Consider the following 15,999-nt stretch of genomic DNA (forward strand, 5'->3'; position numbering starts at 1 on the left):
GGTTCGAGATTTTGCCAGAAAGGTGATACAGAGCTTCCCGGAGGAACCAGCCTCCACATTGCTGGAGGAGGTGCTGACGACAAGGGGACTGGAGAAGGGGGTAGCGTCAGTGGTGTACGGAGCTATTTTGGAAGAGGATAAGGCACAACTGCAAGGGATCAAAGCAAAGTGGGAGTAAGAGTTGGGAGAGGTTATAGAGGAGGGTAAATGCCTCCACCTCATGTGCGAGGTTGGGGCTGATACAGCTGAAGGTGGTGTACAGAGCACACCTCACAAGGGCGAGGATGAGCCGGTTCTTTGAAGGAGTAGAAGATGTGTGTGAGCGTTGCGGGGGTGGCCCCGCTAACCACGTTCATATGTTTTGGTTCTGTCCAAAGTTAGAGGATTACTGGAAGGAGGTTTTTAGGGTAATCTTCAAGGTGGTGCATGTGAAATTGGACCGGGTCCCCAGGCCATATTCGGGGTGTCGGACCAGCCAGGGTTGAAAACGGGTGCGGAGGCATATATCGTAGCCTTCGCCTCGTTGATCGCCCAAAGGTGGATCCTGTTGGGATAGAGAGCAGCCTCTCCACCCTGTGCCCTGGCGTGGCGGGGGAACCTGTTGGAATTCTTGACTCTTGAGAAGGTTAAGTTTGAACTGAGGGGAAGGACGGAGGGGTTCTACAAGTCATGGGCATTCTTCAATATGCACTTTCAAGAACTGGATAACATCAAACATTAGTTGGGGGGAGGGGGGCTGTGTGTATTAAGGGTGACTATGGGTAATCCCCGATTCCTTTTTTGTCATTTGTGTGAACATGCGGGCTAATGTTTGGGGGTTGGTGGGAGGATGGTATCGTTGTTATTGTTATGGGATTGACATATTTGTTGCTGATTAATGCTTATTGTTGGTGGGTGTAAATTTGGGAGAAAATGTGAAAAAGCAGAATAAAAATATTTTAAAAAAGAAATCCTATTGAGGATGGACTCGTAATCACTGTCACCCTCTTCTCCAATCCCCAGGAAATCTCTTAACCTCCGGCCCGGCTGTATTCTCTGTCAAGACTATCTATCAGTCCTTCCTGTAATATGCCAATGCCATTGTAACTCAATTCATGTTTAACTGAGACTGATGCTCCTCAAGCCAATGATGTTGGCCACTGTGATCTCATTGCTAACTACATTTGTAAGATTTAGGTCCGGGAGTCACAGATTACCATAAAAGGGGTGAACTCAAAAGTGACTTTAGATTTAGATTTATTGTCACATCTACTGAGGTACAATGAGAAGTATTGTTCTGCGTAGAGTCCAGATCGCTCCATACATGAAAACAGACCATACGATAAATACACAATGTAAATACATAAACATAGACATTGGGTGATGCACATGGAATATAGCACTACAACTGTAGAGATGATGTGTAGAAAGATCAGTTCAGTCCATAAGTTCCCGTACCAGCCTCCCCGGACAGGCGCCGGAATGTGGCGACTAGGGGCTTTTCACAGTAACTTCATTGAAGCCTGCTCGTGACAATAAGCGATTTTCATTTTCATTTTCAAGAGGGCCATTCAGAAGTCTGGTAACAGCGGGGAAGAAGCTGTTTTTGAATCTATTGTTGCGTGTTCTCAGACATTTGTACCTTCTGCCCGATTTAAGAAGTTGGAAGAGAGAATAACCTGGGTGAGAGGTGTCTTTGATTATGCTGGCCACTTTCCCAAGGCAGCAGGAGGTGTAGACAGAGTCAATGGATGGGTGGTGGGTTCACGTGGTGGATTGGGCTGTGTTCAAAACTCCCTATAGTTTCCTACTGTCATGGGCAAGCAGTTGCCGTACCAGGCTGTGATGCAGCCAAGTCAGGTGCTTTCTATGGTTCATCTAGAAAAATTGGTCAGAGTCATTGTGGACTTGCCGAAGTTCCTTAATTTTCTGAGGATGTATAGGCTCTGTTGTGCTTTCTTGGTCATAGTGTCGACGTGAGTGAACCAGGATAGTTTGTCATGTTTACACTGAGAAATTTGAATCTGTCAACCAACTCCACCTCGGCACCATTGACACAGACAGGGCTGTGTGTGACACCGCTTCTTGAAGTCGATGACCAGATCCTTAGTTTTGCTGATATTGAAGGAGAGATTGTTGTAATTGCACCATGCCACTAAGTTCTCTCCTGTACTCTGACTCGTCGTTGTTTGAGATCCGACCCATTACGGTCATGTTATCAGCAAACTTGTAGATGGTGTTGGAGCCAAATGTTGCCACACAGTCATGTGTATAGTAGGGGGCTAAGCATGTAGCCTCGTGGAGCCCCGGTATTGAGGACTATCGTGGAGGTGGTGTTATTGTTTATCGTTATTGATTGTGGTCAATCTGTCAGAAAGGTGAGGATCCGGTTGCAGAGGGAGGAGCCATGTCCTAGGTTTTGGCGTTTGGATATGAGCTTGGCTGGGATTATGGTGTTGAAGGCGGAGCTGTAGTCAATGAAGAGGAGTCTAACATAGGTGTCCTTGTTGTTGAGATGCTCCATGGTGGAGTGTAGGGCCAGGGAGGTAGCAGCTGCTGTGCTTGTGGCAGGAGGCAAATTGCAATGAATCAAGGCATTCTAGATGGTTGGAGTTGATGTGTCTCATGACTAACCTATCAAAGCACTTTAAAATACTAGATGTCAGGGGCACCGGTCAATAGTCGTTGAGGCACCGGTATGCTGTAGTTTAAAGTAGTTTATTGAGAAGCGACAGTTTAAATATGATGAAGAAGCTAAACGGACAGGAAAAACACATGACTTGTGATAAGTGAGAATGGTTTACCGGTCCCGGAGGACAAAGGGACGGATGACGCAGAGTGAGAGCTGGTCTCCATAGCTGGTGGTGGCAGTCTCCTCTGAACGGTTAACTAGTGTGAGCCAGAGTGTTGGGCTGAAGCCAGTGCGGATCACTTCAAAATCTCTTTACTCTCGCCAGCCTGTTTTAACCTTTACATAAACAGTTGGTTTACTTATGGGTCATGAGATCCAATGGCATCAGGGTTAGAAATGTCTCGTTTCAAGGCCTGTGGGACATGTCCTTGGCAGAGATAACAGGCCTGTCCTGTGTGTGTCAGCCAGCAAGATGCTATGGAAGCTTCCTTCCTTTATTTATTCATTTTAGTTTTTCCAATTAAGGGGCAATTTAGCGTGGCCAATCCACCTACCGTGCACATCTTTGGGTTGTGGGGGGTGAGACCCACGCATACATTGGGAGAATGTTTGCACAGTGACCCGGAGCCGGGATTGAACCCAGGTCCTCAGCGGTGTGAGGCAGTAGTGCTAAACATTGTGCCACCGTGCCACGCTGGATGCTTCCTTCATAATAAAGAGTGAGAGAGCTATTTCTAGAATATTCCATCAATTTCTGAAGATTTTATAAGGTTATTAGACAGCGATTTCTGACAGTTCATTACTTGGTTCGAATATGTCTCTATTCCCATGCTGAGGGGATTTCTTTTCCAGCCGGGCGGGACAACATTTGGGAACTCTCGATTCTTCACCAATTCCCATTCCTCTGCTTCCTGCTGAATAATGGAGGTGTCACTGTGTGAAATGTACAAGTCAGCAAGAATTGTCAGCAAGGATTAATCAGCAATTTCTAACTGGAGATGTCAATCAGTGGAACCTCACTGAATTGTAGAGTTCGTACCAAAGATCAATTTAGGATTGAAGTAAAATTTCAATCGAAGTACAACCTTGTTGTAAATTAATTTCTGATGAGAGCTCCTGAATTATGGAGAAAGATCACAGACAGCAGTTCTTAAAGAGACACTGCAGCCCAAGAACACAATCAGCTATAGATCCAGAATATTAAACTCCAGCCCAGTTATAGGGATTAACATCAGCAAAAACAAACCCCAACTGTCAAAATGAACATGTGTAGAAGGGACTTTAGTTGGCGGATTAGTTTCCTTAATACCCTGTATTCATTTTAACCAGCTGCTTGACTCTATTTCATGGAAATAGGCACTTGGCAAAGCATGATGGATATTTAGCCTTATTTCAATCAAGAAGTTCTGTATGAAATAGTCAGGTCAAACAATGTAAAGAAGCGTACAGCTGCACATTGTTTTGCTGACAGCATACAATTATTATTTTTCTTAGGCAAGGAACCCAAGGCCTGTTATTCAAATCTAATTCCGGCCTCCTCATTTTTCTGTCTCTTGCTAATCTAAAGAATGCTTTCTGTCCTAGATATTGCTTACTGTATCATAGAAATTGCCTGTCTTTACCTCTGTAAAGCGGGGACATTTGGAATGACTGTGGTCTGTCCAACCCCCCCATTAAATTTGTGTTTAATTAAAGAACCTTTGGCGAAAACTCGAAGTGCTGACTTATAATTTCTTCGACCACATAGTTCAGTCCTGGATGTGATGAACAGCAGAATCCAATTCCTACGGTCATTTGTGAACTCATTGGTGTGTCAGCAGTTTGGATGCCCAAGTGAATCACTTCCCACGCTCAGAGCAGGTGAACAGTCATTCTCCAGTGTGAATTCGCTGATGTGCAGTCAGGTGGACTGAAGACCTGAATCCATTTCCACAAGAAGTACAGCTGAACAGCCCCTCATCAGTGTGAACGCGCTGGTGCTTCAGCAGGTTGGATGATGTGGTGAATCCCTTTCCACACTCTGAGCAGGTGAAAGGCTTTTCCCCAGTGTGAACTCGCTGATGTATCAGTAGGTCAGATGATTGCGCGAATCTCTTCCCACAGTCGGAGCAGGTGAACGGTCTCTCCCCAGTGTGAACTCGCTGGTGTGCACGGAGGTTGGAAGAAGACCTGAATTTCTTTCCACAGGAGGTACAATTGAACGGCCTCTCCTCAGTGTGAACCTGCTGGTGCTTCAGCAGAATAAAGGATCTTGTGAATCCTTTCCCACATTCTGAACAGGTGAACGGCCTTTCCCCAGTGTGAACCCGCTGGTGTATCAGCAGGTTGGATGACTGAGTGAATCCCTTCCCACACTCAGTGCAGGTGAACGGCCTCTCCCCAGTGTGAACCCGCTGGTGTGTGAGCAGGCGGGATGACTGAATGAACCCCTTTCCACACACAGAGCAGATGAAAGGCCTTTCCCCAGTGTGAACCCGCTGGTGTGTGAGCAGGCGTGATGACTGAGTGAATCCCTTCCCACACACAGAGCAGGTGAAAGGCCTCTCTCCTGTGTGAACTCGCTGGTGTGTAAGCAGGTGGGATGACTGAGTGAATCTTTTCCCACACTCGGAGCAGTTGAATGGGCTCTTCCCAGTGTGAACTCGCTGGTGCCTCTGCAAGTTAGATAACCGAATGAATCCCTTCTCACACTTGGAACAGGTGAATGGCCTTTCCCCAGTATGAGTGCGGCGATGAATTTCCAGCCGGGATGCATAATTGAATCCTTTCCCACATTCCCCACATTTCCACGGTTTCTCCATGGTGCCGGTGTCTTTTTGTCTCTCCAGGTTGGATGATCAGTTAAATCATCATCCACAAACACATGTACAGTTCTCCCCTTTTTTTCCGGCCGTGTAACTGGTTACAACCCTTTCCACAGTCAGTTCACTGGAACATTCTCACTCCGGTGTGTGTATGTGTCTTCATGTTTTCTGCTCACGCTGATGTTTGAAATCTTCTCCCACACACCGAACAGACAAACATTTCTCCTTCCACATTCAAAGACAATTATACTCATGAATTGCGTGACCCTGTCAGATCTTGAAGTGATGTTTGGTTTGAGTTTCCCATCTGTTATTTCTGGCCTTGTAATTCTCTGTAAAAGGAGTTTACAAAAGTCATCACTGTCAGTACAAGACAGAAATTCAGAACAGACAATTCTAGTTTCTATGGGGCATTTTTCCTCTTGTTCCCCCAAACCTGTAAATCCCTATCCCACACACTCCCTCCTCCCTGTGCTGAAATCCAAACAAAGTTTTGGACAATTATTTCTGTATCTTTTTTAACAGTTTTGTACAACTAGAGATAACGATATGTTTGATCATTCACTTCAGTCATTACTCGTGACAGAACATTAATCTGATACCCCCTGCCCAACCATACAGGATAGCAGACATTAACTTTGTGTCCAAAACCTGCTGAGTGGAGATTTAATGAGTAAAGGTGAAGGTGGCTTCTCCAAACCACCAGTGTGTCTTCCTTCTTTCTCTCCCTCTCTAACAAAGTTAAACCTGGGATCAGTCTCATGGTCCATTCTGGTTCTCTTTCTGATGACTAATTAACTCCAATTAAATATTAAGACTGAAGACACAATTATCAGTCCCTGCTTCAATCTCCATTCACTATCTACCAACTCCATCCCTCTCCCTGGGAAAACAGAGATGAAGTCAATCCGTTCACAATCTCAGTGACACAATTGATCCTAAAATTTGTTTCTGACCTCATCTCTGTGTTATCACTGAGATCTGCTGCTTGTGTCTGTTCTGGCTGAATGTACGAAGTTTGCACATTCTCCCAGTGCCTGCATGGGTTTCCTCCCACAGTCCAAAGTTTTGTGAGGTAGGTAAATTGACCATGCTAAATTGCCCTTCAGTGTCCAGGGATATGTAGGTCAGGTTACAGGGATAGGGCGGTGTGGATGGAGGAGTGAACCTGGGTTGAGTGTTCTTTCGGAGAGTCGGTGCAGACTTGACGTGCTGAATGGTCTCCTTCTGCACTGTAGTGACACCCGAAGTTTGAGTCTAAAATATTCAACAGTCCGTTTATTTTTTCAGTGATACTCAAGTTCCATAACAAGTGAGCAATTATTTCACTCTCCTTAAAACTGCCAAAGGTATTTGGTTGATTGGCCATGAAAAATTGTCCAAAATTCTATGATTAACCTAGGACAAAAGTTCCACGCAACATCGTGGGCCGAAGGGCCTGTTCTGTGCTGTATTTCTCTATCTATCTATATCTCCCGATGTGTCTGGTTGTCAGCCTTTGTTTGCTAATTTTCTTGTGAAGTTCACTGGGATGATTAATGATCTAATATAAGTTGTTCTTTTTGACTGTAAAACTGATTTCCTGTTTTTATAACAACCACTGATTTCACCAAACTCTGTCTGAGTCATTATCTACACCGCACTCCCCCCGCCCATCATCGGGTATTCGTCCATGTTTGCAGCCTCTGCAAAGATGGTAGCCACGCATGCTCCCTGGAGACAATTGCCCCCAATAAAGATGGCGTCCGCACATGCGTTCTTTCGCTCACTGCCCCACATAAATATGACGGCCGCTCACTCGGGGCCTATTTCCGGTGACCGGAGATGCGGCTCCGAATTTAATTCCCGTTTGCTGCAAAAGCAGTACCGGTAAGTTTTGAATTTGGAGTTACAAATCTCCACGGGATGTTTATGAAGCCTCCCCGCCCACTCCGTGGGTTGTATTCCTTTCCCACCCACCAACTCCATTACTCAACTGCTCTCCATTGTTTCTTGTTCCCTCTTCGCAGTTCCTTGCGTAGCACGCATTGCGCATGCTCCACGTAGAGCTGGGTACTGCGCCTGCGCGACGGCTCCTGTGTCGAGAATAGGGCACATTCTGAATCGCTGTGATTAGACTAGAGGAGCAGAATGCGACCAGTCGTTCCGTGGAGTCTGCTCTGCCTCAGGTTAGGTGTATTGGCCATGCTAAATTGCCCCTTAATTGGAAACAAAATTGGGTACTCTCAATTTAAAAAAAGAGTCTGCTCTGCCATTCAATCATGGCTGATATTTTTCTCATCTCCATTCTCCTGCCTTCGCCCCATAACTGCTAGTCCCAGCATGATTCAGATAAGGACCATCCCATTCCGGGACAGGTACCATCTTCCAATGGACAGCACAGGAGCAATGGGCAGCCCAGTAGCACACGTGGCTAGCATGGTGCCAGGGTCCCAGGTTCGATTCCCTTCTGGGTGACTGTGCAGAGTCTGTACATTCTCCCTGTGCCTGCGTGGGTTTCCTCCCACAGTCCAAAGACGTGCAAGTTAGGTGGATTGGCCATGATAAATTGCCCTTAGTGTCCAAAAAGGTTAGGCGGGGTTATTGGGTTATGGGGATAGGGTGGAAGTGAGGGTTAAGTGGGTCTCCAAATGGCCTCCTTCTGCACTGTATGTTCTATGTTCCCCAGTACAGGTGCCAATGTGCCATGAATTCATACCCATTTCTCCCACAGCAATCTTCGAGCCAAGCATTAACCTCCTTAATCTTATTGACCCTGTGCCAATTCGCTTGTGGCTCAGGTAATAATCCAGAGATTCTGGTTCTGCTGTTTAATTTAGCTCCTAGCTGTTCATCCTCTCTTTGCAGAACCTCTGTCCTTGTTCTACCTATATCGTTGGGACTGATGTGGACCACAACAACTGGATCTTTACCCTCCCACTCCAAGTTCCTCTGCAGTCCGAATGCGGTATCCCCAATCCAAGCACTAGGCAGGCAACACGACCTTTGGGATTCCCGATCCTGATCACTGAGAACAGTGTCAAGCCCCTAACTACACTATCTCCAATTCCGACTACATTTTTTTTTCTCTCCCCGCACTTCAACAGCTCGCTGTACCATTGTGCTGTGGTCAGTTTGCTCATCCTCCTTGTTCCCATTCACACTGGGAGCTCAAACCTCTTGACAGGGACTAGCACTTGGACAGGTTCCTTCAACCCTCCCCCCTGGATCGCTCTACCTGCTTCACTTGCAGCCACACCCTCCTATCCTTGACCACTGGCCGAATTTATGTTAGTTATTCTAAGTACTGTGACAGCCTCCTGGAACACAATGTCCAGATACCTCTCCCTCTCCCCGATGTGTCGCCAGAACTCAGAATCCAGCTCATCAACTGTGAGTCGGAGTTCCTCAAGCAATCAACACTTACTGCAGATGTGGTCACTGGGAACCACAATGTGGTCCACCAGCTCGCACATCATGCAGGAAAAACACATCACTTGACCCTCCATCTCTATTTTATTTAATTAGTTTCTAATTAGATTTTTAAATTTAATTTTTAAAAATAACTTATTTTTATATCTCTCCTTAGTCTGAAAGAAATTTGTAACCAGTAGCCCTTGCAGGTTATAAACCACAAAACATATTTTCAAACTATAAATGATGAAACGTGTGAAGACTTACTAACCTTACCAACTACTTACTAATCAGCTCTCTCCCTTGTAGCCTCAGCTGCAGCAGGACAAGACCCCTCTCTGATGATTTAAAAGATACACAGCAAGGAGAAAAAGCAAAGAGAATCTTTTCCCGCTTTGCACTGAATTCCCAATCTGCTTCAAAATATCAAGTTTGAAGCTCCCTCTGTCTGTGCCTCCCTCCGGATGTGACCTCTCCCACTGCTTTACGGGACATGGGTATCGCTGGTTCAGCCAGCCTTTATTGCCCATCCCTATTTGCTCTTCAGAAGGTGCTGTTGAGTTTCCTTCTTGAATTGCTGCAGTCCTTGAGGTGTAGGTACACCTACTCTGCTGTTAGGGAGGGAGTTCCAGGATTTTGACCCAGTGACTGTGAACGAGCGGCGATATATTTTCAAGTTTGGGTGGTGAGTGACTTGGAGGGGAACCTGCAGCTGGTGGCGTTCCCAGGTATCGTAAATAGGGCTGAGATGGCTCAGATGACTCATACACCAGTTAAGCTTCAAAAGCAAGTAATGAACACCTCTTAATTCCTAATCAGGCTTTAGATGATGGACAAATAACTGCCCCTCAGCTATCAGGGTGGGGCAGCTCCTTAGTGACCATTTAACAGGGTAACTGGATTACTGGGCAAAGACTGCCATAGAAACTCATATTCATAGAATCCTGACAGTGCAGAAGGAGGCCATTCGACCCATCAAGTCAACAGCAACCTGCTGAAAGAGCACCCTACATCGGCCCACTACCCTGCCCTATCCCTGTAACCCCACCTAACCTTTGGATACTAAGAGTCAACTTAGAGTGTTCAATCCACCAAACCTGCACATCATTGTTTAATGGAAATTAATGACTGGTGATCCGATTACAATTGTAGCTACTGAGCAAGGCACAACATGAAAACTATTAAATCAATTGATACAGCAACTGCCAGCACACCAGCAACCCCCCATCCCATCACAGTTCTGTCTGAGGTCAACTTAACAAAAGTAGAAATTCCTATTGTTAGATGTGAATGCACTGGAGTCTGAGCAATAATCAAGTGCTTTTATTCCCCCATGGACAGAAGACTTAAAGTACTCTTCTGGGTGGCACGTTGGCTCAGTGGTTGCACTGCTGTCTCACAGCACCAGGAACCTGGGTTTGATTCCAACCTTGGCCGACTGTCTGTGTGGAGTTTGCACATTCTCCCGAGTCTGTGCGGGTTTCCTCCAGGTGCTCCGGTTGCCCCTCAAAGATGTGCAGGTTAGGTAAATTGGCCATGCTAAGTTGTCCATAAATATCCAGGGATGTGCAGGTTAGGTGAGGATGTGGGGATATGGCAGGGCAGTGTTCCTAAGTGGGGTGATCTTTCGGAGGGTTGGTGCAGACTCGATTAGTTTCCTTCTTCATTGTAGGAATTCTGTTCTATAAAAATAGGTAAAATATTTTGAGATTTCAAAGCTGCAATGTTAACCAATGGGAAAACTGAGTAAATCCCTTTGTGTATGTGAAGAATTTGAATGCCCCCCCCCCCCCCCCCCACCCCCCCTCCCCCTGAGGTGACTGTGCAGTTTTTGTTTTATTAGTTTCTCCAATTAAGGGAATTTAGTGTGACCAATCCACCTACTCTGCACATCTTTGGGTGGTGGGAGTGAGACTCATGCAGACACGGAGAGAATGTGGAAACTCCACATGGACAGTGCCCTAGGGCCGGGGTCCTGGGCACCATGAGGCAGCAGTGCTAACTACTGCGCCCATGACTGTGCTGGTCTGACTGCCAGTGGGATAACCAAGTGAATCCATTTCCATATTCAGCTGGTAAATTAGTGTTTTCTGGTGGGATTATACCCATGCGTTTTCACCTTAGAGAATCCCAAATCCTTCTCGGTACTCTCCAGTTAAAGAAAAGCAAAACATTGTGGATGCTGGAATTCTGAAACATAAACACTGGAAATACTCAGCAATCCAGTAGCATCTGTGGAGACAGAAACGTGAGTTCACATTTCAGGCCCATGACCTTTCATCAGAACTGTCCTGTATCACTGCACAGATCTGAAACATTAACTTTCTTTCTCCAGCCACAGATATGTGGAGTATTTTCAGAGTTCTCTGCTTTATGCTCAGAAAAATTGCTCCTGATTTTCACCTAAGATTCATAAACTGATGTTTCTTCTCCTCTATTTGCACTTGTCTATCTTGTCAAATGTTAAATGTTCAGGTCATCCTTCTCTCTCTTTACCGGAGAAAATATTTAGAGCATGTCCAGTCATTCCTGAGAGATGTGATCCGTGAGTTTGCCATCATTCCAGTTTGACTTTCTCTTAAAAAAAAATATTTCAAAGGCACGGCCAGCATTTATTGCCCTTCCCTAATTGCCATTGAGAAGGCAGTGATGAGCTGCCTTCTTGACTTCTGCAGTTCATCTGGTGTAGGTACCGTCTGGTTTTATTCCTTTATATAGACTGCAGTAGCTTCATACAACTGGGTGACTGCTGGGCCATTTCGGAGGGCATTTAACAGCACCATTTAAGGCTGGTTTCACATGTAGGCAAGGTTTCCTTACCTAAAAGGGCATTACTGAACCAATCGCCAATGGTTTCATGGTCATTAATAGACTTTAAATTCCAGATTTGGAATGTGGTGGAATTCTGATCTGGGTCCTCAGGGTATTACCCTGTGTCTCTGGATTACAAGTCCAGTGACAATATCACTGCCTCCTCATAAGTTGTTGCATCTACTCCAGTCCTTCTAGATAAAGGGACCTGAGCTAATTTGAGCAACAAATTCACTATTTGCACCAAATGTCTGACTGTTGCAGCATCTCAGTCACTTTCCGATTAGTGAATGAAGTTGGGATGGAATGAGCAGATCCAGTGAGTCAGTCTGTAACAGTACGGAGCATGTACAAAGTAGTCACTTCTTCTTACAGTGAAACAGTGACTCTCACTATTAATCTATTAACTATGACATTCAAGATAACGTATCAGCGAAAGGCAGGATTGCAGTGTGGTGACAGTTGGACACATGACTTTGTACAAGCCTAAAGTAGTTGATCAGCTATCCCCATAACCCAGTAACCCCACCCAACACTAAGGGCAATTTTGGACACCAAGGGGCAATTTAGCATTGGCCAATCCACCTAACCTGCAAATCTTTGGACTGTGGGAGGAAACCGGAGCACCCGGAGGAAATCTACACAGATGCAGGGAGAAAGTGCAAATTCCACACAGTCACCCGAGGCCAGAATTGTACCCAGGTCTCTGAAGCTATGGGGCAACAATGCTAACCACTAAGCCACCGTGCCGCCCTAAAACCAGAGAAGACAGCATCTCTGGATGGTCTCAAACCACCAACCTTTCAGTTAACAGTCGAACGTGATGAGCAATTGCACCACAGAGACTGAGGTGGGTGAATCCAGTTAAAAAAGGTTGTGCAATGCTGGTTCGAGGCAACAGAAGAGGTCCTACACCACCTGGAGTCAGTGGACTGGTCCATATTCAAGAACTCAACAGCCAACCTAGATGGGTATGCCATCACCGTCACAGACTTCATCAGCAAGTGTGTAGCAGATTGCATACCAAAGAAGGTAGTATGTGCATTCCCCAACTGGAAACCACGGTATAAACGGGAGAGTAACTCCCTGCTGAAGGCAAGGTCTGAGGCATTCAAGACAAGCATTCAAGGCAGGAGAACCTGACTAAGACATGAAATCTAGGTATGACCTTCGCAAAGCCATCAGGGATGCCAAGAGAGAATACCAGACTAAGCTAGAGTCACAGACAAAGACACTGGTTGTGGCAAGGCTTAAACAACATAATGGGGTAGAAAGCAAACCGAGTAGAATCTCCAGCAACAGCACACCCCTCCCGATGAACTCAATGCATTCTATGCTTGATTCTAGCAGGAAACCAACAAACCATTGTGAACTGCCCCAGCAGCTCAGAGACACCCATACCTGCCTTCACAGCCTTCAAAGTCAGATCGATTTTCTTGAAAGCGAACCCTTGAAAAGCAACAGGCCATGATGGGGTCCCTAGTCGTGCACTCAGATCTTGCGGACCAACCAGCGGATGTATTTGCAGACATCTTCAACCTCTCCCTACTCTGTTCTAGGGTTCACACCTGCTTCAAGAAGACCACCATTATGCCAAAGAACAACCAGGCAACATGCATCAAAGACTACCATCCAATGGCCTTGACATCTATCATTTATGAAGTGCTTCGAGAGGTTGGTCATGATACAAATCAACTCCACACTCCCAGAATTCCTTGATCCACTGTAATTCACATATGGCCACAACCGGTCCACAGCAGATGCTATCTCCCTGGTCCTACACTCATCCCTGGAGCATCTCGACAACAAGGACCCCTATGTCTCTTAGTCTCTTAGTCATTGATTACAGCTCCAACACCGTAATCCCAATCAAGTTAATATCAAAACTCCAAAACCTATGACTTGGCTCCTCTCTCTGCAACTGGATCTTTGACTTTCTAGCCCATAGACCACAATCGATAAGGATAAACAATAACAGCTCCTCCACGATAGTCCTCAATACCCGGGCCCCGTAAGACTGCGTACTTAACCCCCTACTATACTCCCTATGCACAGACGACTGTGTGTCACAATTTGGCTCCAACTCCATCTACATGTTCGCTGAAGACGCGTCCGGTGTGGGTTGGATCTCGAACAGCAATGAGTCAGAGTACAGGAGGGAGATAGAGAACCTAGTGACTTGGTGTAACGACAACAATCTCTCCCTCAACAACAGCAAAACTAAGGAGCTGGTCATTGACTTCAGGAAGCAAAGTATCTTACACACCCCTGTCTGCATCAATGGTGCTGAGGTGGAGATGGTTAACAGCTTCAAATTCCTAGTTGTGCACATTATCAATAATTTGCCCTGGCCCACCCATGTCGATGCTACGGCCAAGAAAGCACACAGCGCCTATACTTTCTCAGGAAACTAAGGAAATTCGGCATGTCCACCTTGACTCTTAACATTTTTTACAGTTTCTGTAAAACTATGGAAGTATCTATGCTTCTATGCTTCCATAGAAAATATCCTATCTGTCTGCATCACAGCCTGGTATGACAACTGCTCAGCCCAAGATCGCAAGAAACTACAGAGAGTCGTGAGCACAGCGCAGTCCATCGTGTGAACCTGCCTACCATCCATTGACTCCATCCGCACCTCCCGCTGCCTTGGAAAAGCAGGCAGCATAATCAAAGACCCCTCCCACCCGGGTTATTCTCCCTCCCAACCTCTTGCATCTGGTAGGAGATACAAAAGTCTGAGAACACGCACTAACAGATTCGAAAACAGCTTCGTCCCTGCTGTTAGCAGACTCTAATGGACTGAACTGATCTCTCCACGCATCTTCTCTACTGAGTAGTACTACACTTCGTATCCTTCAACCGATGTCTGTGTCTTTGTATTTACATTGTATATCTATCATATATCTTACGTTTTCATGTATGGAATGATCTGTCTGGATTGTACGTAGAACAATACTTTTCACTGTACCGCGGTACACGTGACAATAAACCCAAATCCAAATCTAGTTCAAAACTAAGGCGTCTCTCATTTAACACTGAGATGAGGGGATCTTTTTCCCCTGAGAGTCAATGAAATGAAAATCGCTTATTGTCATGAGTAGGCTTCAATTAAGTTACTGTGAAAAGCCCCTAGTCGCCACATTCTGGTACCTGTTCGGGGAGGCTGGTACGGGAATTGAATCGTGCTGCTGGCCTGCCTTGGTCTGCTTTAAAAGCCAGCGATTTAGCCCAGTGTGCTAAACCAGCCCCTAGTCAATTGTTTTGTGCTCTCTTTCCAAGGGATGTCTGGAGGCAAGGTTAATTAATATTTTGAAGGCAGACGTCCCCTCTTGACTCATAAGGAACTCTGAGGATATGGGAGGTGGTTGGGAATGTGGAGTTGAACAAAGAACAAAGAAAATTACAGCACAGGAACAGGCCCTTTGGCCCTCCCAGCCTGCGCCGATCCAGATCCTTTATCTAAACCTGTCTCCTATTTTCCAAGGATCTACTTCCCTCTGTTCCCCGCCCGTTCATATATCTGTCTAGATGCATCTTAAATGATGCTATCGTGCCCGCCTCTACCACCTCCGCTGGCAAAGCATTCCAGGCACCCACCACCATCTGCGTAAAAAACTTTCCACGCACATCTCCCTTAAACTTTCCCCCTCTCACCTTGAAATTGTGACCCCTTGTAATTGACACCCCCACTCTTGGAAAAAGCTTGTTGCTATCCACCCTGTCCATACCTCTCAATTTTGTAGACCTCAATCAAGTACCCCCTCAACCTCCGTCTTTCCAATGAAAACAATCCTAATCTACTCAACCTTTCTTCATAGCTAGCACCCTCCATACCAGGCAACATCCTGGTGAAACTCCTCTGCACCCTCTCTAAAGCATTCACATCCTCCTGGTAATGTGGCAACCAGAACTGCATGCAGTATTCCAAATGTGGCCTAACCAAAGTCCTATACAACTGTAACATGACCTGCCGACTCTTGTACTCGATACCCCGTCCGATGAAGGCAAGCATGCTGTATGCCTTCTTGACCACTCTATCGACCTGCGTTGCCACCTTCAGGGTACAACGGACCTGAACTCCCAGATCTCTCTGTACATCAATTTTCCGCAGGACTCTTCCATTGACCATATCGTCCGCTCTTGAATTAGATTTTCCAAAATGCATCACCTCGCATTTGCCTGGATTGAACTGCATCTGCCATTTCTCTGCCCAACTCTCCAATCTATCTATATTTTGCTGTAAAAAATTACAATTGGGTTTCCGTTCAAGCAGCAGATGATGTATCACAGTGTTCCCCAGACGATATCTGCATGCCAGGTTCTCATACATATTTTCTAAATTGGTGCAACAAAGGAGACATGGCAGCCAAACAGCAT

At 45.9% G+C, this 15,999-nt stretch overlaps 1 protein-coding gene across 1 annotated transcript in view; it reads right to left on the reverse strand.

The window, feature by feature from the left end:
* Positions 1–7,455, reverse strand: part of LOC119951506 (zinc finger protein 850-like) — a 43,281-nt gene extending 35,826 nt beyond the window's left edge. Inside the window, exons 1-2 of the mRNA XM_038774711.1 lie at positions 7,392–7,455; positions 4,486–5,747 (exon numbers count right to left, since the gene is read on the reverse strand). Of these exons, the coding sequence (XP_038630639.1) occupies positions 4,486–5,412 (927 nt within the window). The 5' untranslated portion in view covers positions 5,413–5,747; positions 7,392–7,455. The remainder of the gene's footprint in view (positions 1–4,485; positions 5,748–7,391) is intronic.
* Between the last annotated feature and the right edge of the window lie 8,544 nt (positions 7,456–15,999).

The sequence above is a fragment of the Scyliorhinus canicula genome, chromosome 17 (genome assembly GCF_902713615.1).
Source record: "Scyliorhinus canicula chromosome 17, sScyCan1.1, whole genome shotgun sequence".
In the NCBI taxonomy this organism is placed as follows: domain Eukaryota; kingdom Metazoa; phylum Chordata; class Chondrichthyes; order Carcharhiniformes; family Scyliorhinidae; genus Scyliorhinus; species Scyliorhinus canicula.